The following is a 25,437-nucleotide window of genomic DNA, read 5'->3' on the forward strand; positions in this document are numbered from 1 at the left end:
TTAATTAGAAAAGCAGAGGAAACTGCCAGGGCATAAGGACTAGTTAACACTGTGAGGCTTTAAGCTATGAGAAATTGTAGAGGCTCCATTTGGCCAGAGCCAATGGAGAATTATGTTGGCTGAACTTGGCAAGGCAGACACCAAAATGCATTACAAACCTGTGATAGGATGGAGAAGGGCCCAATTTGAATAGGTGGTGTGAATGCACACAGAAACAAAGCTTATCTTAATCAATTGAAAAGAACTATGTGAGCCACATAGAAAGGCTTCATTTAGGCACTTTTATAAATGAAACCATAAAACTGTAGCAGATGAGAAAGAAAAATCAGAAATTCCAAAGACTCTTTCAGTCTGAGTCCTTAAACTGTAGCTTGTTTAGTTAATGACTTAATCCAACTCAGTCAATAGCTAAAGTTTAAAAAAAAAAAGTCTATTTTTTTTTCCTCTGGGATTCCTCTCCCACACCCAAGTGATCATAGGAAGATTCAGAAGTGCCTTATAAGGTCTGTTTTCCCAACATAACAACTCATAGGTTGCTGAATATTTGACTTATTTGACTAAGCCACTGTATGACACACAGGTCCAAGTCTTGATTCAAACAGCATCCCAAGCCACAAACAAATATACTGTGCAAATACAAAACCAATTTTACCACTAGTTATTAGCAGCAACTTCCAGAGTACATTTTCCTTCTACCTGGTAATGTCTGGTATTAAATACCTGGTATTAAAACTGAAAACACAGGCAGTGCCACCAATCACTTATCTTTCATATACAGGAGGCTCTCCAAAGTTAACCTCAACAAGTTAACAAGTTTTGGTCAGTGGCGTGGTTCAGTTTGAATGTGTGGAATTCAAACTATGTGGAAGCAGTGTAATTTTATGTGAGCAGAATTTGTCTTACTGTCTTCTGAAAACTTGGTAGAAATCAAAATGCTCCACAGGACTGCTGTCAAGACACATCCCAATTTATTCACATAATTTACAGAAAACAAAAGAAAAAATGCAAAAGAAAGAATGCAAAAGAAAAACAAAGGGAAGAGAGCATCTCATGTAGGAAGGACATCAGGACCAGAAGGGTGACAAGTAGAGAGATTAGCTGGTCAGGGGAAGGCTTGGAGACCTTGTCTATGTGTCCCTTAAACTGGGGTAGCATCTGTGGAATTTCAGCCTGCCACTCCCTATTAAATGCATAGATGTCTTGCCTTGGAGAAAAAAGTTAGCAGCATAAATCGCACATGGTTGGACTAGATGACCTTCAAGGCCCCTTCCAACTCTGTTACTGTTACTCTCTCTTTTCTGGGGTTAAAAGATGAGCAATACACAGTATTCCGCCTCTGTTAGACGTTTCATCCGCACGTGGAGTTAGCCTGCGCCTGAAGTGGATTGGAAGCGGCTTCCTCAGGGAAGTAAATGCACCTACAAAACCTGGGATTTCGCAGCTAGGAACTCTCCCAAAGGGATTCAGAGGCGGCCGCAGAAATCACCGTTTTCGAATCGCGATCCTTCCAGCAACTCCGCGCCCAGCCGCCCCTTTCCAGCATCAGTTTGATTTTTCAGTTAAGTGCCAGCGCGCCTTCCCGTCTCCGGCTGTCCTTAAAGGAACAGCGGCTGTATAAAAAAAAATAAAAAAAAAAACAACCCGAGCCGTGCCCAGCTCGACAGCAGCCACACCTCGCCCACAGGCTTCCCCGCCCTCGCCCAGCTCCGCGAACCCGCGCTTGAAGGGAGGCTGGTTTGCAGGAGTCGCCCGCGAAAGAGAGATAAGAGGAACTCGACGTTTTGCCCCCTTCGAAAGAGGGGCATCCCGCCGTTGCCATGGAGTCGTCCGGTGGTTCCTCCAAGGGGTGCATGGATCAATTTACCAGCCTCATCCGCTCCCAAAGGGGAATGCTACTCTTCGCAGAAATAGTAAGAGGGAAACGGAGAAGGGTGGGAAAGCGAGCCGCGAGAGGCAAGAAGGAATTGCGGGGGGGGGGGGGGTTGTCGGGCAAAGGCGACGGCCGAACGCTCCTGAGTTGTGGGGAACCGAGTGGATTTTCGCTCCCTTCGGGGAGGAGGGCGGTGGCATTTCTTTGCTCTTAGCACGTGAAAATAGCAATAGCACTTATATACCGCTTCATGGTGCTTCACAGCCTTCTCTAAGCGGTTTACAGAGTCGGTATAGCCACCCCCACCCACCTCCGCGACAATCTAGGTCCTAAAACATACATATCTATGTATATGTCCTTTCCAGCCCCTTGTGAGAAGCGGCGGGGCTTCTGAGGCAACCGAAGAGGAAGCGGTTAAAAGCAAAGTGGCAAAAGCAGCGTTAGAGAGGAAATCTGTCATTCGCTCCCCCACACAGAACACCCCCCCCCCCACGAAGAACGCGAGGCCCCAGCTGGCTTGTCAGAGCAATTGCGTGGCCCCTTCTGCTTCGTCCGCAGAATGTGGGAGGCGGGAAGTTTCTTTCCAGACTCCAGAGAGAATCTCATTTAAAATGCCCTCAGTTGCTGTTCAGGAGCTTTTGCGTTTTGCGTTTTTCTCCCACCCCTGCCAAAAAAAGTTTTTCCATTAAGGTGGAAAAACCAAGCCACAGCAGCTGCGCCGGGCATGCGTATTTTTTTTTTTTGGTCAGGAGCCGCTCTTTAGGAAAACTTGAGGGGGAAAAGCGGGTGCTTTTCGGGCTGCTCTCCCACCCCGAAGCCTCCAAGCTCTGTTAAGTTTTGTTTACCGCGAGGGCTAAATTGGGCCTTTGAAAACTCCGGAGCCGAGCGGGAAACGCCCTAGCGCGAGAGAAGGAGACTTTTACCGAAGGGTAGAGTTAAGAGGGCGGTGCTGGAAGCGGAGCGGAGGAGGAAGGACTTAAGTTATCCGGTTAAGTTAGCCTGCGGAGTCGAGGGTAGATATGTAACTAGAGGGAAGGGGGAGCGCAACAAGCCGGAGCGAAGCAAAAAAACAAAACCGGGAAGGGGCCTGGAGAGCAATTTCTCCTCATCCCCGGAAGCCCCGTGCGCGCGCGCGCCTGGGGAGTGCCCTGCACTTTGGCCTCTGCCTTCCCTTCCCCACCCCCTGCTGTCGGTCCATCAATTCCGCCCCCCCCCCCGCTCCGCCGTCGTCCGGTTTCAATTTGAGTATGTGCAGTCGTCTCTCGGGGAATGCCTCCCATGCGATTTACCAGCAGTCCAAACGGAGAGGGCCCGGTTCCTTTCGAGCTGCGTTGGATTACGCCTCTTCCCCCCCCTCTCATCCCCCCACACGCTTGCAAGTTGCAATCCAGCACGTGTCGAAAAGCGTCCGGTTGAAGGAAAGGAGTGGTGTGTGTGTGGGGGGGGTGTTTGCGTTCGCGCAACCGCCCTTCCTAGATTCGCGACGAATCTTCGGAAAGGGGGAATTTGTGCGGCAGGAGAGAAGTCTGCGCAGCGGGCAATTTAAGGACGACGACCCTCCGGGGCTCTTAAAAATCTTCGGCCGGCCGGCTTTGGTTCCCCCCTCCCCCCGTCCGGCTCTGCTCAGGGCCTTTGGGCGCGGCCGAGTCCGCCCCGTTCCCCTCGCCTAATATTGCGCCATGTGCGCGCTCGGCTGAACGAGTGTGACGTGAGTCACTGTGTCCTGCCCTGCCTGGACACAGACAGGCGGAGCCCTGTTGGAGCTAAATTGGGCGGGAGAGGCAGCCGCTCGTCGGTTTGGCTTCGCTGCAGTGCCGGCCTGCCGCCCGGCCCTTTAAGGAAAAACTAAATTCCTGACTGAAGGCTTCATAGATCGCAACCCGCGATATGTGCCTATGTTTGTGGGCAGCTCTTCGGAGTTGTTGCCCTGCCGCTTGACACGCTGGCAGAGCCGGCTGTGCGTGCGCGTTTCCATAAGCCCGGAACTGATCCACCCGCCCAAAATTGGTCTCCCTAGAAGTGGTACTGAATTTCTGCTTTCCATACAGGTGCTTAAAAGCGCCTACTGGAAGAAGCAAAGTAGCTGGAAAGTAATGTGATGTCTTCTCTAGAGTTCTTCCAGTGATCTGCTTACCTTTTTGTTGCCTGGTTTGGGTTCCAGGTGGACTTTATGTCTGCTTTGAATCTGTTCTAATGGGAATGGATGCTGCTTATTTTTTATTTACCTAAAGCCATTACATCTGGGTGGCACTGAAGTAACCAATTACATATTGCCTTTTATCCATTGCCTGGTGAATTGCAGCTGAGAATTCCCGAGCGTCCCCTGTTACCATCTGCTCGAGTGGACTCATCTGGAATAATGTTTTTCAAAATTCATAATATGATCTATGTCATGTTTATGTATGACAGGAGAGGAACTTGTATGTGTATAAGCTCATGAAAACCCCAGCATTTTCCAAATATCATACAGAGATAAAAACATAAGATTTATGGACATGGTTCACACAAGTCATCGACTCACGTGGTTTGTTCAATGTTTGGCACAATGCATATAGCCATTGTGGTTTGGAGCAGTGGTCACCAACTGGTGGTCCACGAGAAAATTTTGGTGGTCTGCAGAAAAAATATTTGCATTTTTTATATTGCACTAAATCAGGGGTCCTCAAACTATGGCCCCTGGGCCGGATACGTGCAATGAACGCTTGTGTTATTGCAGAGAGTCTCCCCCCTCAGAGTCTTTTTGTGTGAGTCGAGCGGGGCAGAAATTCCAACTTGGGGTCTGCTTCAGCCTCCTGGTGCTGGGCTTTGGGCGAAGGCTGGAGGGAAGCGCCACTCGTGAAGATCCGGAGGGCCTCGTTCCACTGGGACTGTATCATGGCTTGGAACTACCTGACCATCTCAGCCCGCTGAGCCTCCAGGCGCCTATACCTTGCCTTGCACTCCTACAGGTCTTCCCTCTGCTTGGAAAGCTTATGCTCCTAGTCCTCAGTGAGGTGCTTCTGCTGAGCCTCCTCCTTGGTCAGATCCAATTTGAACTGAGCTGTTTTGCCAACTCTTTCTCATGGTGGCTGCTTAGCTCCAACAACTGCTTCCTGTTGGGACCCTAAGGCCCCAGGCGGGCAGGTGAGGAGTGGCTGGGAGGGGAGGGGTGAGTAGAGGCTGGTGAGTCGCCCCTCGACATGAGTGACATCGAGTTGGCCATGCCCACCCAGTCACATGCCCACCTAGCCACGCCTACCCAGCCAGTCATAAGGCAGATCGTAGGCAGTTACAGGAATGTAGGGTATCAAATTGGTGGGTTTACACTTATTACAATATATGTAGCCATCCACCTATCCAAGAACTGCACAACAAACAAAAACAGAATGATATAAAAACAAAGAGCATCTAAAACTGAATCAAGGTTCAATAGAACCAAAAACCACTACACACCCAACCACCCACACTAGAGCCACAAACTAACCCCTCCCCCACTACCTGGGGGAATTTAGGCATAACTATGATTTCATAGTATAAGAAGTGATCCTGTATCTTTGGTAGATGATGTGATTTGAAAGGAATGAGAAGGAATGTGGAAAACAAGCACGTTTTCCTCCAGGGAACGTTAAATTGGTTATTCTTTACCCAAAGGAGGAGGTGGAGAAAAATGGTAATTCAACTCCGCTGACTCAGTGAAAAGGGGAGATTTGCTGGTTTTGTTTTTTTTTTACTGTACAGAATGGAAAAAGAGCTAACTTCTCTTTTTGGCAAGGGGCCCAACCTGTAGTTCATAAGAAGATGCATACATCTGGAACTTTGGTTGTTTTTCAAAAAAGAAATGGTTAATATGAATGTGTGAAATGGTGCAGGTGTTAACGTTCATTTGTTCGTTTTGGCAGTCTCTTGAATATGTTTGTGCATGGTCTCTTATAGACCTGGTTCATGTATTGCACTGAACAAATCCATCATTGTTTGACTATGCTAAATCATAACTGTAGTTAACAAATTTAACAAATTTCAGTATTCATATAGCATACTAAGCAGGGGTGAAATGTAAAATTTGTTACTACCAGATCTGTGGGTGTGGCTTGGGGGGGGAAATGTGACTGGGTGGGTGTGGGAAACTTTTTTTTTTAACTTTTCCAAACATTTTTTCTAATGCTTTGAAAAGCCTCTGCCAATCAGGCAACTCAGCTGGGATTATCAGAGATTTTTCAAAGCATTTTTTTTACTACCTCTTTGGCCAAGAGGTTGCAGGAAAAAAGGCTTTGAAAAGCCTCTGACGATCCCAGCTGAGTCGCGCGATCATCAGAGGCTTTTTTTTTTTTACTTTTAAAAGCATTTTTTCGTCGGAAGAGGTGGTAGAAAAAATGCTTTTAAAAGTAAAAAAAAAAAAGCCTCTGATGATCGTGCGGCTCAGCTGGGCATAGTGGGGGGGGGGGCAGGGATTTTTGCTACCGGTTCTCCGAACCACCCGCCGCCATCACTACCGGATTGGGTGATCTGGTCCAAACCGGGAGCATTTAAGTCAAAGTCCAATCAACCAAATAGTGGTAGTGTCATATGTGAACCAGGTCATATTTTCTTAAGTGAAGTTTGGTCATAATTGGAAAATTGTATGTACAATTATTGTACTTGCAATATCTTGCAACTTCAAATCTTACTGAGATGTGAGGTATAAATTAAGACCAGACTGAAATTTTGAGGGTAACAAAATACGATTCTGCATGTTAATCAATAAACGACTGACTAAAATTTCAATATATAAATATTATTTGCATCCATACTCAGAGTGTGAATCATTATGCAATAAAAAATGAACCAACATAAGGAAAGGAATTGACAGGTTGGGGTGGGGACAAAATTGTGCACTCTGGCAGAAAAAAAAAAGAGATGACAAATCAGAAGTGGGTTGCTTGGAGCATTCCAAAGTATAACATTTTATTGCCAATCCTTCTTGGTAAATTATCTAAATCATCATATAGATGAGAGAGGATTCTGAAGCCTTCAAGATGTTGCTGAATTCTAATTTCCAGTAATATCAACAGCCAGATCAGTGGTGTGATGTGCTTAGAATTGGTTCCTCAACATCTGGTGGACTGGTGCTTCCCTAACCCCCCCCCCATACTCAGTGTGCAAGGGTGTGTATTCATACTTGTGTGCTCCATCCCTGTCCTTGCCTTAAAGGACATGTGCGCATCTAGCTGATGGGGAAGAAGCCTTCCTTTTTTGCCTCTCATAACAGGACCAGACAAGGTGCCACTTTCCAGTGTGGACTTAGCATTTGCTCTGCCTCACCTCTCAGAACAGTTGGTTTGGGTTGTCTGTCAGCCTCATTACATTCATTAATAATTAACTGAAGCAATGATTTCCGGATGAGAACAAGAAGTATCAAACAGGAACCTGGGTCTTAATCCAATTAATTTTATTTTGACCAAAGCCATCAATGTATAACTATTGAAAAATTGAGTTTCCTCAGAACTACTGAAAAGTGTGCATTTCTCTTTATTCCAAGGGTTCAGAGCACCTATTGTATGTGTGTACCTCAGCTTCCCTCCATTGCTTGAGGCAGAATCCACTGGCTGGATTCCTACTTTATGCTTCTGTTTACTTTTGGCTTAGCTTAATGTAGCAAGCCAGGCACTCTATAAACCAGGCTTTATGGCTTAAAAGATAATGTTTCTTTTCAGTCAAATTTGGCTCTTGGTGACTCAAATGACACATATATGCAGTTTTCTTGGTAATATTATGTATAAATCAACCATTGCTAAAGCAAACTAAAGCCTAGCATGATTTATGAAAGAAGTTGTAGCTAGAATGCTTGCCTTATCCTTACAACAAGTTTATTAAGTAGGTTAGGCTGAGAAATCGAGATTACTAAACCTTTTTGTTTGATGCAGATATAAACCTGTCTTCTACAAGTCTGCCCCATTTACAGTGGTTCTCTTTGAGAAAGTTAGTGAAAAAATGCACAAATATCACCAGACCAATAAAACTGAATTTTATTCTTAAAGAATAGGGTGTTTCTAAATGCCTGCAGGGCTGGGTGTTTTTGTGGGTGTTTGGGAATGACAGGTGTTTTTTTTTTCTGGAGCTGGGAATAGCAGGTTTTGACAAGACCTAGAAAAGAAAAGGGGGAAGGCTTTCCTCCCCCCTTACCTGTACCACACCTTATCATTCCATGAGCTCTTGTACTGTGCAGTTCAAAGTGTACAAATCAAGATAATCGAGGTTTTTTTAGTCATTTTGTTCATTTGGGATGAGCAAAGCAGCAGCTTTCGGTTCCTAAATAATTCTGTAAGATCATTCTCACTCCCAAATACACAAATAAATTCTTATGGAAATGCATTTCTTTGCAATTCAAATCTGAAATAAAAATAGTTTCCTAAATCATAGATATATATGCTATAAAAGTATATTGTAATAAGAGAAGGTTAGAAAAATTCCAAACAAGAACAGTATGATAAAGAGGATATACATAAACCACAGAATTTCATTTAAGTTGTGGGGGGTTTGCAAAGAGTGGAAAAAATGAAATCAAAATTTCCCAGATCTACCGTTTATCACATTCACTTTTTATGCATTATCTAACATCAGATAAAATATACATTTTAATAATAGTGATACTCTTGGGAGGGGTGTAAAATTCAAATACCAGCAATGCTCAGTTTTTAGTCAGAAGTTGGGTCTGACTAAAAACCAAAACTCATCAGCATTTTCACATTTATTTTTGCTCAGGTTTTTTTGGAAGGGTGCTATGTGTGTTGAGTGAACCCAATTGTTTTTTTTAAAGCATAGTAAAATGTGAAAAGAACAGAAAAAGCTTCTAGTTTGCCAAATATACAGTTACCACTGTATATTTTAAAATCCAGACAGATTTTAAATGTCTAGGCTAAACCCTTTAAATACTTTAAAGAAAATATATCCAACTTGTTGGCTGTAAACTCTTTTCCTTTTCATTTATACAGATTTAAAGATCCTTTATCTAGCAACTAGTGAATGTTGCTAGTCACAGAGTTACATATTTTGCATCAGTTTGCAAAACATGTAACTATGTTATCTACAGCTGTTTCTTCTGCTACATTTGGCTCAGTTTTCAGGACTCTTAAGCTCTTGATTAGGTGGGCAGCTATAATGGATGGAACCATTAAAATCTCCATTAAAAACTTAAAACGAGGTGGTACCATAAATCATTGCAGTTGCACAGGAAGAGAGAAAATGACTCTTGTCATCATTTTCTGATTTCTCTTTGTCTTTTTGGAATCCAGAAATGAATCACTGGCCTCCTCCCTATCACCACATCTTGCAACGTTGAGTTGCAAGGAAATAACTGGGAAACCCCAACCTCCTGATTCCAGAGACAGCAGGGGAGAATCTTGGTTGCCTTCCTGTAGATGAAAGGGGGAGAGTTTTACAAATTTCATACCAGGCAATGAAGCAGCTCTGGCAAAAAATTAACCCAAAATAGAAGTTCACTTTGTTAGCCTTTCAATCATAGTTTTTCAGATTTGCCTCTTTCTTTATAATGTGCATCTGAATATTGGTTTAGGTTTGGCAGTGGGTAAAGTAATGTGACTTGTTCTTGGCTTTCCTTGGGGTAGCCTGGATTCTTGTTTTTTTTTTTTTAATAATCAGTTTGACTTCAAAGACACTTTGATGAACAAGCAACAGTGCTGAACGTTTCATTGACTTATTTCTACAGCATACACTGCTGTTGAATATGCCTGTTCCAGGTAATTGGCAAACTAGTTTTCAGTCCAGGACAAACAAATTTGTAAAATTCAGTTAAATTATGCATTCGGTACCTGGGTGGCTTATTCGTCTTTGACAATGATGTTATTATAAGATGTAGAATAGAGATATTTATCTAACAGCTAATATTTTTTAGCAATTATGCTACCCCAAATTGTCTACTGCATCTCATCTGACTCCTGTTTCTTTAAAATTTTACTCTTGGCCTGGCATACTTGGCAGCACATTCCCACTTTGTTTAGCAGTTGCCCCAGTGATGACAGGACCCCTGCATGCTTCTGCCTAGTCTTTGGCCAGCATGCTGGGAAACGGATTGAGCTTTTGTCTTCAAGGCTCCCACTTGGCAAATTTAGCCACCAAACATGGTTCTCAATTGCTGCAGCTGGCACAGCCCTGCAGTTAATTCCCAATTCACTTTGGAACATTTTGGGAGGAGTCCTGTGTAGTACACGCACAGACAGAAACATGAATTAATTCAATCTAAGGTATGTTTATTTTTCTCCCTGATAAGTAGGTACAAATAAAACTAGAGAGGATTGACAATTTGCTTTTCTAAGAAATTAAAAGCAGATTCATATCAAATGATAGTAATATCTCCCTTGGACGCTCTGTGTGTGTGTGTGTGTGTGTGTGTGTGCGTGTGTGCGTGCAGGTACATGTCTGTGCACCCGCCCTTGAGCCTTGATTCCTGGTGACTACCTGGACAAATCCCTGCAGTCTTCTTGGCAAGATTTCAGAAATGATTTGCCCTTGCCAGGACTAAGAGAGAGGGACTGGCCCAAGGTTACCCAGCTGGCTTCATGCCTAAGGCGGAACTCAACAGTCTCCCAATTTTAACCACTAAACATTAACCGCTATGCAAAACTGGCCCATCCTGGAAACTCTAGGCATCCCTGAAATAGGAATAGGTAACTTATAGCCCAATAGATATAATTTAACTTCAAGTTATGTGGGCTGGAACTGCTGGGAATTGGTTAGACATAATCGGGTGGATCAATGCTACCTATCTTTGCATTACTCACTATATTCATGAGTGCAGAAATTCTTGCTCCAGAAGTGCAAACAGCCCTTAGAGCATCCTTCCAAATATGTTGCTGCTATATTCTAGCTGTCATTGTTACGATGCTACCTACTCTGCAATTTGTCTAGAGATTAGGCCAATTAGCAGGTCTTCTCAGTGGGCAGCATTAGTCTGCAATACTGTATTCTAATCACTGTTAGTGTTATGCCATAAATCACCACACTCATTCCTGGCCTTTGGAAAGGCACCCCAAATATTTTTCAATAGGCTAATTCAGTGATAACTGGGTGGCTTCCTAATATTTTGTTTTGAAGTTATTTTAGCTAAAGGTGGAAGCTATGCTTTGGGGAATATTAACATCTGATTTTAAGGTACGTAAGTGTGTACTACAATAGTTTGCATGCATCTATTCATCAAACTTTAGGCAGCTTACAATCTCGGGAGCATTACAACACTATTACATCATAAAACCATAATAAGTTACCCATAGTATTTATTTATTAAATTTCTGTATCACCTAATTGCTGTCCTTTATTAAATATCTTCCTTTCCAAAAGTCCTATTAAAAATGACTCTGTTTTCACTATTATTCTAAGAAATAAGAGGGCAAGAATTAATCCATCCTCAAAATATAAGCTGTTCTATACTGAAGGGGTTGCTATTGAAAATTATATCCTCTGGGCAAATAAATAAAATCACAGTACTGTGTAACAAAGAAGTAAGTTACTCCATGCATGGGAAGTAACCATATTAAATGGCTTAGTTAACAGTGTAATTTGAATGAAACCAAATATACAAATTCCTTGCTCACCTCTTTATTCTGACTTCATTTATGTATTGGAGAGCAGCCTCTTGCCATGACACTCCAAGGCCAATTTGATCTTAGCACACTTCCTTCTGTATTTGCATGAGCAAAGAAGTGCATTAAATTGCAGTACTCTACTAGGCTGTATCAAAAGCAAAGATATGCTTTAGCTATAAGGGGGGGAAACAGTATTTATATCTGAACTGTATTTTACTGACCTAGTAAACTTTATTTCATACTACACAATACAGTTAATATCATTTTAGGAAATGTTTTTGGTCACTCTTCCCCTTGCCAAATATATAAATTGTGTATATATGTATGTACACACACACAAACACACATGCAGTACTGTGCAAAAGTCTTAGGTGTCTATTAGATTTGTTATTTTCGCAAAGTTTTAAGGGCCACCCATAATTATTTTTCGGTATTCAATGTCACATCTTGAATATCTAGTTGGTTGATTTCCCTTTCAGAGTGGCGTTGGCTGATGCAAAAGTATGACTTCATGCCTGTCAAAGTCTGTGATCTTTGGCATTTTGACTGGAACGATATGATTGAAAGTTGGTCTTAATAGCAAGCTTCCAAGAAATAACATTCATACAACATGTAAAATGCTCAAGCATGTCTTGCACAAACCTGGTGTAATAGACCTTTTTGCATTGCAGTCACTTTGGCACACTAGTAGTAGGATACAGAGGTGTTGGCAATGGTTGTTCTTAGGGTTCCATTCCATTTAGGTTTATAGGAGTCGGGTGTCTGCCAGTATCAAGTCTAGTGGGAGGGCATACTAAATACTTGCCACTTTGGCCTATGGAAGCTGCTTTTTCTACTTTTTCCTGTTTTTGAATGCTGCGCACATATTTCCTGCATTTTCTGGTTGTATTCTAATAAGGAGACTACGACATAATTATATATGGACATTATACCATTGTTACAACAACAAAACTAATGGTGGCCTAAGATTTCTGCACAAGTCTTTCTCTCCCTCCCTCCCTCCCTCCCTGTGTGTGTGTATACATTGCTTTGAGGCTAAGCATCCATTGAATTGTTAATGTTTTGTCCTAATATTTATCTATTAAAGGTGGAGATTTTTGTATGTGTCTAATTGTAACTAAGTAAAATCTTCAAGTCAACTTCAACTCCTCAAAGCTTTTTTTTTTTTCATTTATACATGTAATTATTTTGCTAACAATATATCTAAATAGTTGGATATTGCAACCTTCTAGGATGCTTTTCAACTTGTTTCCCCCTCTTATAGCTAAAGCATATCTTTGCTTTTGATACAGCCTAGTAGAGTACTGCAATTTAATGCACTTCTTTGATCATGCAAATACAGAAGGAAGCCCTGAAACCTTCTGATGGCCTCTCATTCATGGAGAGCCCCTGCTTAGCTTTTTAAAAATCAGCCACGTTTCATCATTGGCTGCATTATTTTCTTTCAGTGTTTCTCCTTCCCCATTCTGCTCTTTGATAAGTATTTCTCCTCTCCTAGATTGCATGTATCATCATACTGATCTGCTATGGGGCATCCTGGTCATATGCCTACACAGGTTTGGCGATCTTCATGCTGATTTACTGCATCGTCCTGTTTATCATCTTCATGTTAGGATTACACCTCCAATTGACTTTCGTTCACTGGGGATGGACGGTAAGTTTTGGTTCTGTGGTAAGCCCTGGGGCGGGGGAGGGATTCTTATGTCTCTCTCTCTCTCTCAATATTTTTTATTTAACAATACGTCTAGCACCCATCCCTTGATCCATAATGACTCTGCAACATTATTTAAATAATAACACTCAACCATGATAGTCCCCCAAAGCAAGCTATGGAGCAACCTCTTTAAAAAATAAGAAGGAATGGTGCCATCTGTCCTGCTGGAGCAAGGTGATCCTTAATGTGGATCTACCCTCAGGAAGGTCCATATCCCATGAACCTTGAGGGCAAAACACCTTCCGTAGGCCCTCCCTGGATACCTCAATTACATGGGCAGATTACATTTTGCAAGGCATTATATGATATAACTGACTGCTCAGAATGTGTGAATGCCTGTAAAAATTTCCGCCTGTGAAGCCAGTCATATCCTGGCATTTGTGTAAAGTGGTCATAGGGAAGCATTTTTGCATTAATTTTCTTGTTATTGTCCCTTTTTTTTTTGCATAATGATTCTATTATGCTGCTGGGGGACTCTGGGAGTTGAAATCCACAAGTCTTAAAGTTGCCAAGTTTGGACACCCTGGTGTATACGAAGATGAGAATTGACATTAGTACAGCATTGTACAGATCCAGTTTAGGATGTAAGATTACAATCTTACATTCACCTCTCTGCTCAAGGGATTGTGCTACAATTTAAAAAGGCATCACCCTAAGAACTTATAATTAGTTTAAGTAGCTGATATATACTATATCATTTTATAAACTATCAACCACTATTAATGTCCAAATAATATTTGAATATCAACAGCAATCATCAGCCCAATATAAATCATAAAATAAGAATTGCATTAATTTCTATCTGAATAATGAAAGACCTGATGTTAAGAGGAATCCGAGTTTCAGATGTGGTGCAAGTGTATATCGTTCAACCATGGTTTCCAAAGGGGATTTAATTCTGAGTAGGCATGTATAGTGGTTGGTTTTGTGCTCTGGCTAGATCCATTTAAAGCCTAATTTAGAGTCCACCAAGATTAATCTTTTTCTTGCTTCTCCAAAGACTTTTATCCGGGCTCTTATTGGAGCAGTGGCCTTTATCATCACCGCCATCGTTGTCCTTGTTAGCCACCCAGATGGAGCAGGCATAGCTGGGGCGGTAAGTATCAAATCTGTTGATGGGACAAATTTGTGGAGGGAGTGGAGAAAGGAAGCTGGAATGGTGACCTGGTAGGAATTTTGAAAATTCAAGAACATGCATCAAACAAGGTGAGGCTTGCTTATTCTGGGATCGCATTAGCTGGAGAATGCTGTAGTAGCAAGAGTGGTAGTACCTTTGGGGTATTCCTCCCAAAACTACATTTCCCAGAATCAATTGCCATGGCCCATGCTGGCTGAGACTGCTGGGAATTGCAGTTCAGCATTTTTGGGGGCTCACAGATTTTCACTGCTTCTTTTTTTTTTTTTTAAATAGGACAATTAAAAAAGAACAGAATTCGGCAAGACATAGGAATCAGTTCACATCTTGCATTAAGACCAAACAATGAACACAAAGGTTTATGCCAGTGTTACCAGTGAAGCAGGCTATTATAGTTTCTTTTTTAGTATATTGTTATTATTATGTCATACCATGATACAGTACACTGTTTAAATCCTATCATGGCAGAAGGTGGGAGTACCTGTACTCAAAGCATTGAAATAAAATGAGATTACAGGTCGTCCACAACTTGCAACCACAACTGAGCCCAAAATTTCCATTGCTAAATAAGTCAAGTGAGTTGTTCCCCATTTCACAACCTTTTTGCACAGTTGTTAAGTAAATTGCTGCAGTTGTTAAGTGAATCTGGCTTCCCCCATTGGCTTAGCTTGTCGGAAGCCAGCTGGGAAGGTTACAAATGGTGATCACATGAGCCTGAGATGATGTAGCTGTCATACATTTATTTTATTTATTTATTTTATTTTATTTAAATTTGTATACCGCCCTTCTCCTGGTGGACTCAGTTGCCAAGTGCCCAAATTTTGATCATGTAACCATGGAAATGTGGCAATGGTTGCAAGGGTAAAAACGGTCAGAAGTTACTTAAGTGCCATTGTAACTTTGAACTGTCACTTAACAATGGGTTGTAAGTTGAGGACTACCTGTATATTACAAAATGTAGCTGCTACAATAATACCTTCTATCCGCAGATTGTTTCTGGCTCAAGATTTTATCATGCATTGCCTGCTTTACAATTTTATAGGAAGAATACAAATACAAATAATACAAATACAAATACAAATACAAATACAAATACAAATACAAATACAATACAATACAACAACAAATACAAATATAAATACAATACAATACAATACAATACAATACAATACAAGAGTTGGAAGGGACCTTGGAGGTCTTCTAGTCCAACCCCCTGCTATGACAGGAAACCCTATACCATTTCAGACAAATGGTTGTCCAGTCGCTTCTTAAAAACTTCCACTGTTGGAGCATTTACAACTTCTGGAGGCAAATTGTTCCACTGATTAATTGTTCTCACTGTCAGAAGTTTCTCCCTAGTTCTAGGTTGCATCTGTCTTTGATTAGTTTCCATCCATTCCTTCTTGTCCTGCCTTCAGGTGCTTTGGAGAATAGCTTGACTTCCTCTTTTTTGTGGCAACCCCTGATATATTGGAACACTGCTATCATGTCAGGTCCAGATAACTTCATTTGTTACATATAATTCTCAATTGTTTTCTCATTGCTTAATTAACTCCCAATGTATTTAATTGGTAGCACTACGAGTTGTGCATCTAGAAAAACTTGCAGCCTACCAAATATGATTGGGGGTGGAAAAATCCTGAGTCCCCAAACTAAACTTGTCTTGTTTTTCAATAGGTGGTTTCAATTCTGACTGGAATCCTCTTTGGCTACGATGCATACACCATCTTGCCTACTCTCAGGAAATCCCATGCACCAGCTCCTTCCGGTAGGTCTTCTGGGGTGAAGGCATTAGGAAGGTGAACATTTCTAGGTGGCTTCTAGATGTCTTTTCTTTCTTGCATGAATCAGATCCACAAAACTTTGCTTTTGGAAATGGTACTGGTATACCGATTTCTACTGTAGATTTCTGTATCCAGAACTAGGCATTCCACTTGTTGCTAAACCCAGTAGGGAAAATGAGATCCTCCCAAAGGAATTCATTTCTCTGGAATTGCCATCCTTTTTCTTAAACTTGGCTGTAGAATATCTTCATGATTTATGATGACTCTGTTGCATTCAAGTGCCCTTTGAGCAATGTGGGTGATTGAGGAGTTCTGCTTCACGTCCAGTGGTTTTAAGAATACGAAATGGTACTGTTCAGGTAGTCCTTGACTTACAACCATTCATTTAATAATCACTCAAATTTACAGCAACTGTTGTAGCATCCCCATTGTCCCCTGATCAAAATTTGGGTGTTTTGCAGTAGGCATGTAATTGTAATGATTGCAGCATCCTGGGTTCACATGATTGCCATTTGCAACCTTCCCAACCATTTTCCAACAAGCAGTCAATGGGGAAAGCTGGATTCGCTTAATGACCACTTCATTTACTTAACAGCAGCACTTAACAATCATGGCAAAAAAGGTCATAAAATCAGACACAACTCACTTAACAACCACCTTGCTTAGCAATGGAAATTCTCATCACAGTTGAGGTCACAAATCAAGGACTACCTGTAATTTCCGCAGATTCAGACATCCAGTGTTATTCTTCTGTTAGAGAATTCAATGGAAGCAGTGGAATTCATCATGCATTCAGTTAGGATAGCTATCATGTCTATTTGCTAATTATTTATGCCACTTGCATCACTTCCAATTTTAAGTCCCTTTTAACAATAACTTCATTATTAGAAGTTATTGTTAAAAGGGACTTAAAATTGGAAGTGATGCAAGTGGCATCTGTTTTTAACTCATTATTAGAGTTAAAAACATAATGTTCCATAATGAAGAAAAAGTAAATCAAAAGATAAATCTTAACCAAATAATTATTGATGTTCATTCTCATCCCAATATGTGTGGTGCCACCTCCTTAGGGGTTAACATCTTACATAATCCCTGTTGGCCCTCTGGAAGACCCAAGTCTTCACTGCCAGGACACCTAATAGGGATGGGGCTGTTCTTCTTTCTGAAAGTAGGCTTTTCCCAGATGGATGGAGCTACTACCAAGGATCCCCCTTGGGATCCCAGAACATAACAATTCCTCAAACCAGGATCCATTCAAGCCCTGCCTCCTTCTTACCCTATACTCCATGCAATTGGTGGTCTTGAACATAGGTTGAATATAAGAATATGTCCTAAGCCATGACGGGCTTTGAAGATAAACAATCAGCTGCTTGAATTATACTTGGAACCCAACTGGTATGTTCCGGGGTGAAATCCAGCAGGTTCTGACAGATTCTGGAGAACCGGTAGTGGAAATTTTGAGTAGTTCGGAGAACCAGCAAATACCACCTCTGGCTGACCCCAGAGTGGGGGGGGGGAATGGAGATTTTGCAGTATCCTTCCCCTGTCACGCCCACCAAGCCACGCCCACAGAACCCGTAGTAAAAAAAATTGGATTTCACCACTGGTATGTTCCCATAGAAGTAGCAAGTGAACAATGTTGTGCCTTTTATTCCCAGGCTGCTGCATACTGGACCAATTGCAATTCCAAATGGTCTTCAAAAGCAGCCTCATGTAGACCAAACTGTAATAATCCAAATGGGAACCAATGGGTCTGACTGTCAGCAAAATGCCCTGCTCCCCAAAAGCCTGCAGTTGATATGCAAGATGCACAAAGTGTTCTGTCCCCATCTCCACACACACACACACACAGCCAGCCGAGGGTTAAAGGAAGCACTTGGCACGCACACAGTTTGTTATCAGAAACTTGGCAGCAAGACGAGCACCGACTGCCAAGTGCTTTTACTTCAATAAACGGGAGTATCCCTTCACCATATAAACAGAAATACACACAGTTTGCAAATAGTCCAGTTCAAAACAAGAAACCTTCGGCAGATTTAGGCGTTGTTCAAAGTGACTAGCCAGGGTTAGTTTTTGTCCGTCACAGAGTGTTAAATAGCTACCACACTCTCTTATATAGTCTCTGGGGTGTGGTCCAGTGACTCAGCCTAATCCCTGGCACGCCTCCTCAACTGCTGCAACCGTTTATCACGCCTTTGTTGGCGTGGATCCAGGAACGACAGATCGCCTCCATCGCTATCATCAGAGACACCTGGCTCCTGGCTAATCTCCTCTTCCTCGGCCGGCACCTGAGGCAGTGCCAGAGAGGAGGGGCCTGGAGAGGGAGGCCTGGCCAACTCCTCTCCTTCATGTTCGGAGCCTTCTCCCTCCGATAAGATAGGCTCGGAGGACGGAGCCACAACACAAAGTCTCTCCTAGTCATGACTTCTATCTGCTCTTTGAGCAGGAATCATGAGTCCAAGGGGACCCACAGGTTGCAAACCGGTTCTACATGGGGCAGCGCTGTCACATATGTAAATGCCTAATATATTTGCTTCTGTACATAATTGTAGTTACCTCCCATTTTTGTGTACATCATCCCCAAAACCACTCCTACTTACCCTTGACCACTCCTCCTTTGTATATATATCGAATCCTCACAGACTCTTGTGTCCTTTTCTGCATATTCTGTAAGAGATCAGATGTGAATAAATGATTACTATTATCATAACAGACTCTGAGTAATTATTGGGCAAGATCCTCGATTTCTAACAAATATGGTAGCAGAGGATGGTTGGCAGCCCAATTAAATCCAGATATGTCTGAAAACAACGAAATTCAAAAATCCAAAAGAAAAAGAAATAACACCCGGGCCTGCACCCAAAAGATGGCAGCCCAACTCTCACCAGAGATCAACGCATCAAAGGAAACTTCAACAAAAGAAAATGAAAAAGAAAACCTCGTTGAAACCTCTCCAAGCAAAGACGACAGCCTAAAAAGAAACCTGCTAGAAATGATTAACAACACACCAGGTGAAGAAGATTTGATCGTGAAACTCCAAGATCTAATAAAAGACTGTGGAGCAGCGACCAAGAACAACAAACCTGAACCAGAACCTGAACCCGAAGACCTCAATCCGGTAAGAGAATCCTCCATTTGTCTAACACCCACCAAACTGACAGAAACGACTTTCACGCCCTTTTCGCGGCGGCCACCTTACCCAGAAATATTAAATAAAATGGCCGACCAATCAGGGAGGGAATCTCCCGATTCAAATACTAAAGCGGGAATGAGGGCCTACTCACTAGAAAACCTATCGGACAGTGATGATAGGAGCGAAGAAGAAAACTACAATCCTACTAAAAAACCACCAAGCAGAAAAGAAATAGAAAAGGCCATGCAAATCATAACAGCTGCCTTCGGTGAAAATGTAAAGCTAATAAATAAAAACCCAAACATCTCTAAAAATAAAGTAAAAGACTACCACGCTGAAACAGACCCTACCAAAGCCTGCCTAAGAAACTACCACAACCATATGCCTACGCTACAATGCTGGGACACACTCGAAAAACAAACAGCAACCACACCGATTCCAAAAGGGCGAGAAAAATACTTACCAGTCCTGCTGGCACCGAAGAGTCATCCCGACCCAGCGACTGACGACATCCTCGGTGCACTCCCCATCGGCAGACGAGACGCAGAGCCGGGCCTCCCTGATGTCCAGCACCTCGCCGCAGATCTTCAGTATCAGACGACGGTCCGGAGGGACGTCCTGGAGAGCCACGCGAAGATTCCAGACCCTTTCGGTCTCCCTGAGGCTTCCGGACCAGATCCAACTGTCTACCCAGGCGAGTGGGGCCTGCAATCAAGAGCTCCGGTGGAGAGGTCCTTCCTCAACGACTGCAGAGCACAAATGAGAGCTGAGCATGCGCAGAAGCAACCTCCTATTAAACAAGAGAGAGACATAGATGTAAGTCACTACAGACTGCCTAACTGTATTCCAATGCCATATTGTGAGTTCCCTCACGTTGTAAACCATGGACAGCGCCTGCCTGTAAGTAATACACCATTTAATACTGGAACTCTACCTATTGATTTTCCCAAACTTAAAATTGATGGAACTAATTTACTAGAATGGAACCAACAATTGCAAATTATTTTTTTAAAAGAAAACATTTTATTTCTAATCAACAATCCACCAAAGAAACCCTGGTCTTTTGAGTTGGACTGTCTACAGTCCAACTAATTGCTAGTATATCTCCTTGATTTACCTCAGTCTCTGTGACCACCTAACTGTAACTGAAATAATACAAAAACTGTTTAATTTGTTTTACAGCAGAAGTAGGGCAACAACCACCAGAATCTCCAGCGAATTTTATTCCTCAAAACTGAAAATAGGTATGTCTATGAGTGAACACTTGCTTGCACTTAACGCCACTAGGGCAGAATTAATTCAAAGAGGTGAGAATATAACAGATGAAAGCATGAAAAGTATAATTATTAATTCTTTAGATCAAAGCTGGGACAATTTCATATCTCAGTTAGATAGTCTCAACATAGAGCACTTGATAGTGGAAAACCTAGCTAGCAAACTAATTACAGAAGACAACTTAAGAAAGGATAGAAACATGTCACGTAGAGAATACAAAACAGATAAAAGGCCACTCACTGTAGACAGATACAATCATCACCCTGATTGTTACTTATGTGGGTCTAAGAATCATTATAGAAGGGATTGTCCCAAAGCCAATCGAAGTAAAGATCATAATTATCATGGAGACAGAGCAGAACATAGATATAGACATTCTCCAGAACACAGATTTAGACGTAGAGACTCCCCAAACCCCAACAACAGGAAAGAACGTAGAGACACCTCCAAAGAGAGATACTCAGGATCACTATATGGGCTCACAATACGGGGATACAATAACAAATACATCAAAAGGGAAAACCTCTGGTTAATCGATTCGGGCGCAACCAACCACACATAGACTATGATGCTAGTCTATTATCTTCATTTGTCAATGAAGATTCCACAATCAAAGTAGCCGATCAAACTAATGTCAAAGCAATTGGAAAAGGAAATATAATCTTACCAGAAATTGGCAAAATAGAGGGGGTCCTGGTCACACCCGACATTCCATACAATATACTGGCTGCCATATGACTCAGCCAAGATTTAAATATAGAAATTAAGATTAAGGCAGGCCAAGCTTACATGAACAGAAACGGGATGCATATAGGAAGAACCACCATTATTGATGGTTTGCCATATCTCAACACAACAAACACCAATCAACATCTCACCAATACTCTCACAGCACCAAATCAAACAACTGATGACAATGCAAACAATGACAACCAACCAGAAACTCAAAATGATAAGCCCTCCATAGGGAAACTATTACATGATGATTTTTTTTTTATTAAAAAAGTTTTTCAAATACAAATTTTTCCCCCCTTTTCTTCCCCCCTCCTCCCTCCCCCCTCCCCCTCCCCTCCCCCTATGGCTTCTCCAAAATAAAACCCAGATTAATAACAGATTATATAATACTTTACCATCCTTTTACTCCACCCCCCGTATACTGACCCTTTCTTTTTAACAATATTATTATATCCCCCCTATATTATACATTTCAAAATAACATTCAGCTATAAATTGTATAATAAATCCTAATTTAGCAATTTCAACTCATAATCCACCCATATCCTCCTCCCCCATACATATATCTCTTAATTCAGGTCTTTTACGTATATTAATATAACATAACATCCCTTTTCTTAAACTAAACAATCAGTAAACTAACCCAACTCCACCCATTTTCCTACAGGTCTACCATACATAATATTTTTAATATTTATTCTTCTGCCCACACCACTAAAAAAAAACATTTCCATATGTAAATAAAATCCTCAAATGACTTTAAGCTTGTAATCCATATGGTATCTTCTATAATGTCTTTCATCTGGATTGTTAATTGGATCACCCATATTAGGGTAACATCAAATTCTAGTTCCAACAGCATGTTCAGTATCTTCAATTACCATCTGCCCCTATCAATAATAAATGTTTTCGTATATAAAAAAAACACCCGAGTGACTTTATATTTATATTCCATATAGTGTCTTCTGTAATGTCTTCCATCTAGATTATTAATTCCAACCACCGTGTTAGGGTAACAACCAGATCTTCTGCATGCCCCAATCCCATAATTCTCTTGCCTTGTAGCTCAGCATAAACGTAATCCATTTGTCAAAGAGTCCAAAATAGAAAGTTCCAATCCACTCAATTTAAGGCCATCTTCCACATCCCAAAAGTACAGCACTGCAGAGATCTGTCACTCTCCTCAAAATAATATAAACCAATACTTTGCCTCAACTATATTTTCATGTATTCAATCGTCTCTTAAGTAACTGGCATTACACTGTTGTTTAGTCTAAAAAATTTTATTTTTGTAGGACCTGCTTCTTCTTTTCTTAACTTTTTGTGGTTTAGATCTCCATCCTAGTTTCCTTTCTATGAGTTGTATATCAACTGATTGATTTCCCTGCTGGTCTGTAACTTGATAAGTCATCACATTAGAATCCAAAGCCGCCTCTCTTGTATTTATAGGTAATCCAACTATAACCTCTGAAGGAGAATCCAAAAGCGGCTTGTCCACAAAGGCCTCTGTAACTTGTTGTTTTTCCGTTATCTCCACCTCCATCTGCTTAGCCTGAATTTCAATCTCTTGTTGATTTTGCTTTTCTTTATTCCCCTTGTGTATTATACATGGAGATGTTGAACCCATTTTAAGAACCTTATAGTAAAATTCTTCTGCTTTTTCAACAGTATTTAGTTGATATCTTTCTCCTTGATATCTCAATATTATACCAACTGGAACATCCCACCTAAATGGGATGTTTTGTTTCTTTAGCTCAGTCACCAAAAATCCAAAATCCTTTCTATCTTTTAACATCTTGGGCGGCAGCTCTTTAAATATCCAAATCTTCCTTCCATGCATTTCAAGAGTGGAGTTAAAAGACTTTTGCACAATGTCCTTTCTTATTTCTTTATCAGTAAAGTAAATCACCACATCTCTAGGCAACTGCCTTTGCTTCGCCACCCAAGAATTAACTCTGTAGGCCTTGTCAATCTTGCAGGATACCTCTTCAGAACTAACCTTTAAGATCCCAGCCAGAACTTCAGCAGACACCTTTCTCAAATCTTCTCTTTTATTTTCCTGTATTCCCCTAATTCTAACCGCAAATTCCATAAATCTGAATTGCATTATTGTGGCTTCATTTTCAATCCTTTGTTTTATATTATCTACATTGTGAGTCTTGTAGTCAGCTTCCTTTATTTTTTTAAACTCTACTTCTGAGCTTTTTTCTTGAATCATTATTAAATCATTTTCAATTCTTTGCATTTTATTATCCAAATTATAAATCTTATCATCAACTTCCTTCATTTTAGACTCTATTTTTGAATTTATAACTTCATCCATCTTCATAATTACTTCTAAGAAACTGTTCATATGTTGCTTCAGAATATCATACTTTTGTTGAACCAACTCTTTAATTTCCTGTCTAAAATTTTCAAGGTTCTGATTCACAATCTTATCATGTCTTGCCATCTCCAGTACAAATTCCTTTAGGTCTGTGAAGCCATTCTTCTGCATCTGCAAGCTCACAACTTGTTCATGTGATTTATAAATGGGGGAGGGCCCCCCCCACAGCTTGGTTATCTGGCTTTGTCAGTTTTAGCGCCATCCTGCCACACAAACAATTTTTTTTCCTTTTAAAGAAAAAGACTTCTCTCCAAACAATATCAATAACAAATCTCTAAGAAGGAAGAGGCATGAAATAAGAATTTTTCTCTTCACTTCTAACCAGCACTTTTGTTAGATATTTTGTAACGTAATAAACTATTCAAACGGAAGGACTTTCGCTTTCAGCTTTTCTCAAGCCTCGGCCAGTCGCCATTTTAAACTCTTGTTTTTCCTCCTTTCACTCTTCTTTACTTTTAAAATCAGTCTTGGGGTTAGAAATACTTGCAGTTTAGGATCCCAGATCCGGATTTCATCCTGCTTGTTCAGATGATCTGTTAGTTTCGTTAATTGGTCTGGTCCCATCGCCTGGCTCTGCAAAACGCAGAGTTCTCCCGAAGCCCGGAGCAGCGGCGAGCGGAAATAGGGAGCCACAACCTGCTTCGTCCCCAAGAGTAAAAAAGAACTCTGGGGACTTTGCAGAGGGCTCTACCTGCCCTCGCCGGCTCTGTCTCACATTTCCTTTAGGAAATGGAGTTTTTCGAGCCGCCTTTCAGCTGTAAAGGCGGCTCTTTACGGGCGACGGGGCTGGCGGTCTCAAAAGACCGTCTGACAGCGACGGAAGCCAAACCGGAAGCCCGAAACTATTACATGATGATTGTGCACATCTCCTACATAGGAAATTAGATCATATAAGTTTCCCCACAGTACAAAAAATGAAAGAATATACTAATGATTTAAAAATAAAGAATTGTGACAATTATCTCGAGTGCTCAATTTGTAAGTCTGCCAAACTAAAAACAAAACCCAGACCTAAAAAATCAGTGCGTACCACTGATTCAGTCTTTCAATTGATACATATGGACTTAGTAGGACCATTCAAACCTTCCATAAAATACAAGAAAAGATTTTTTCTAACCATAGTCGATGACTACAGTCACTATGGATTTGTATACACAATTAAACACAAAAGTGAAGTCTTTCACAAATTTAAAGAATTCTACAAACGGGTTGAAGTTCAACATAATACAAAAATAAAACAAATTATGACTGACAGAGGGTCAGAATTTTTATTCAAGGATTTTTCTAGATGGCTTAGGGAACAGGGAATACTTCATTACACATCTTGTCCATTTTCGGCCTTTCAGAATGGTATTGCAGAAAAAAAGAATGGGACATTACAGGTAATGATGAGGTGCATACTAGAAGATGCTGGACTAGGAAAGGCATTCTGGTCAGAAGCCGTCCTATATTCTAGCTATACAATCAACAGATTATGGTCCAGCACAATAAATTCAACTCCTTACGAGTTAATGTATAAAAGAAAACCCAGCATATCTCATTTACATATTTTTGGAGTCACAGCTGACGTCCTCATCCCCAAACAAATTAGGAGAAAAGGAGACAAAGTATCCAAAAGACTCAGATTCATGGGGTACGAATCTGGCACCAAAGGATATAGATTTATTGACAACCAAAACAACTTCATAATCTCCAGGTCAGCCACATTTCATGAACACACTAATTGGTCCAAGATTCACCTAAACGAGATAACTCACACCGCACACAACACAAACAATCAATTAGATCCAGATAGTACAAATCATAACACACAACTAGTAATCAAACCCAAACACAAAGAGATTGATACTA

General features: G+C 41.2%; 1 protein-coding gene across 2 annotated transcripts in view; it reads left to right on the forward strand.

The window, feature by feature from the left end:
* The first annotated feature begins 1,720 nt into the window (after positions 1-1,720).
* PLP2 (proteolipid protein 2) overlaps positions 1,721-25,437 on the forward strand; it is a 29,141-nt gene continuing 5,424 nt past the window's right edge. Inside the window, exons 1-5 of one of the 2 annotated variants that reach the window (XM_070938101.1) lie at positions 1,721-1,910; positions 12,923-13,078; positions 14,139-14,234; positions 15,951-16,041; positions 20,373-20,434. In XM_070938101.1, coding sequence (XP_070794202.1) covers positions 1,818-1,910; positions 12,923-13,078; positions 14,139-14,234; positions 15,951-16,041; positions 20,373-20,428 — 492 coding nt within the window. In that variant the 5' untranslated portion in view covers positions 1,721-1,817 and the 3' untranslated portion in view covers positions 20,429-20,434. The remainder of the gene's footprint in view (positions 1,911-12,922; positions 13,079-14,138; positions 14,235-15,950; positions 16,042-20,372; positions 20,435-25,437) is intronic. The other variant, XM_070938102.1, reaches the window with a different exon arrangement.

Source organism: Pituophis catenifer, unplaced genomic scaffold (assembly GCF_029215685.1).
Source record: "Pituophis catenifer annectens isolate HBS135680 unplaced genomic scaffold, rPitCat1.0.hap2 SCAF_2, whole genome shotgun sequence".
Lineage (NCBI taxonomy): Eukaryota > Metazoa > Chordata > Lepidosauria > Squamata > Colubridae > Pituophis > Pituophis catenifer.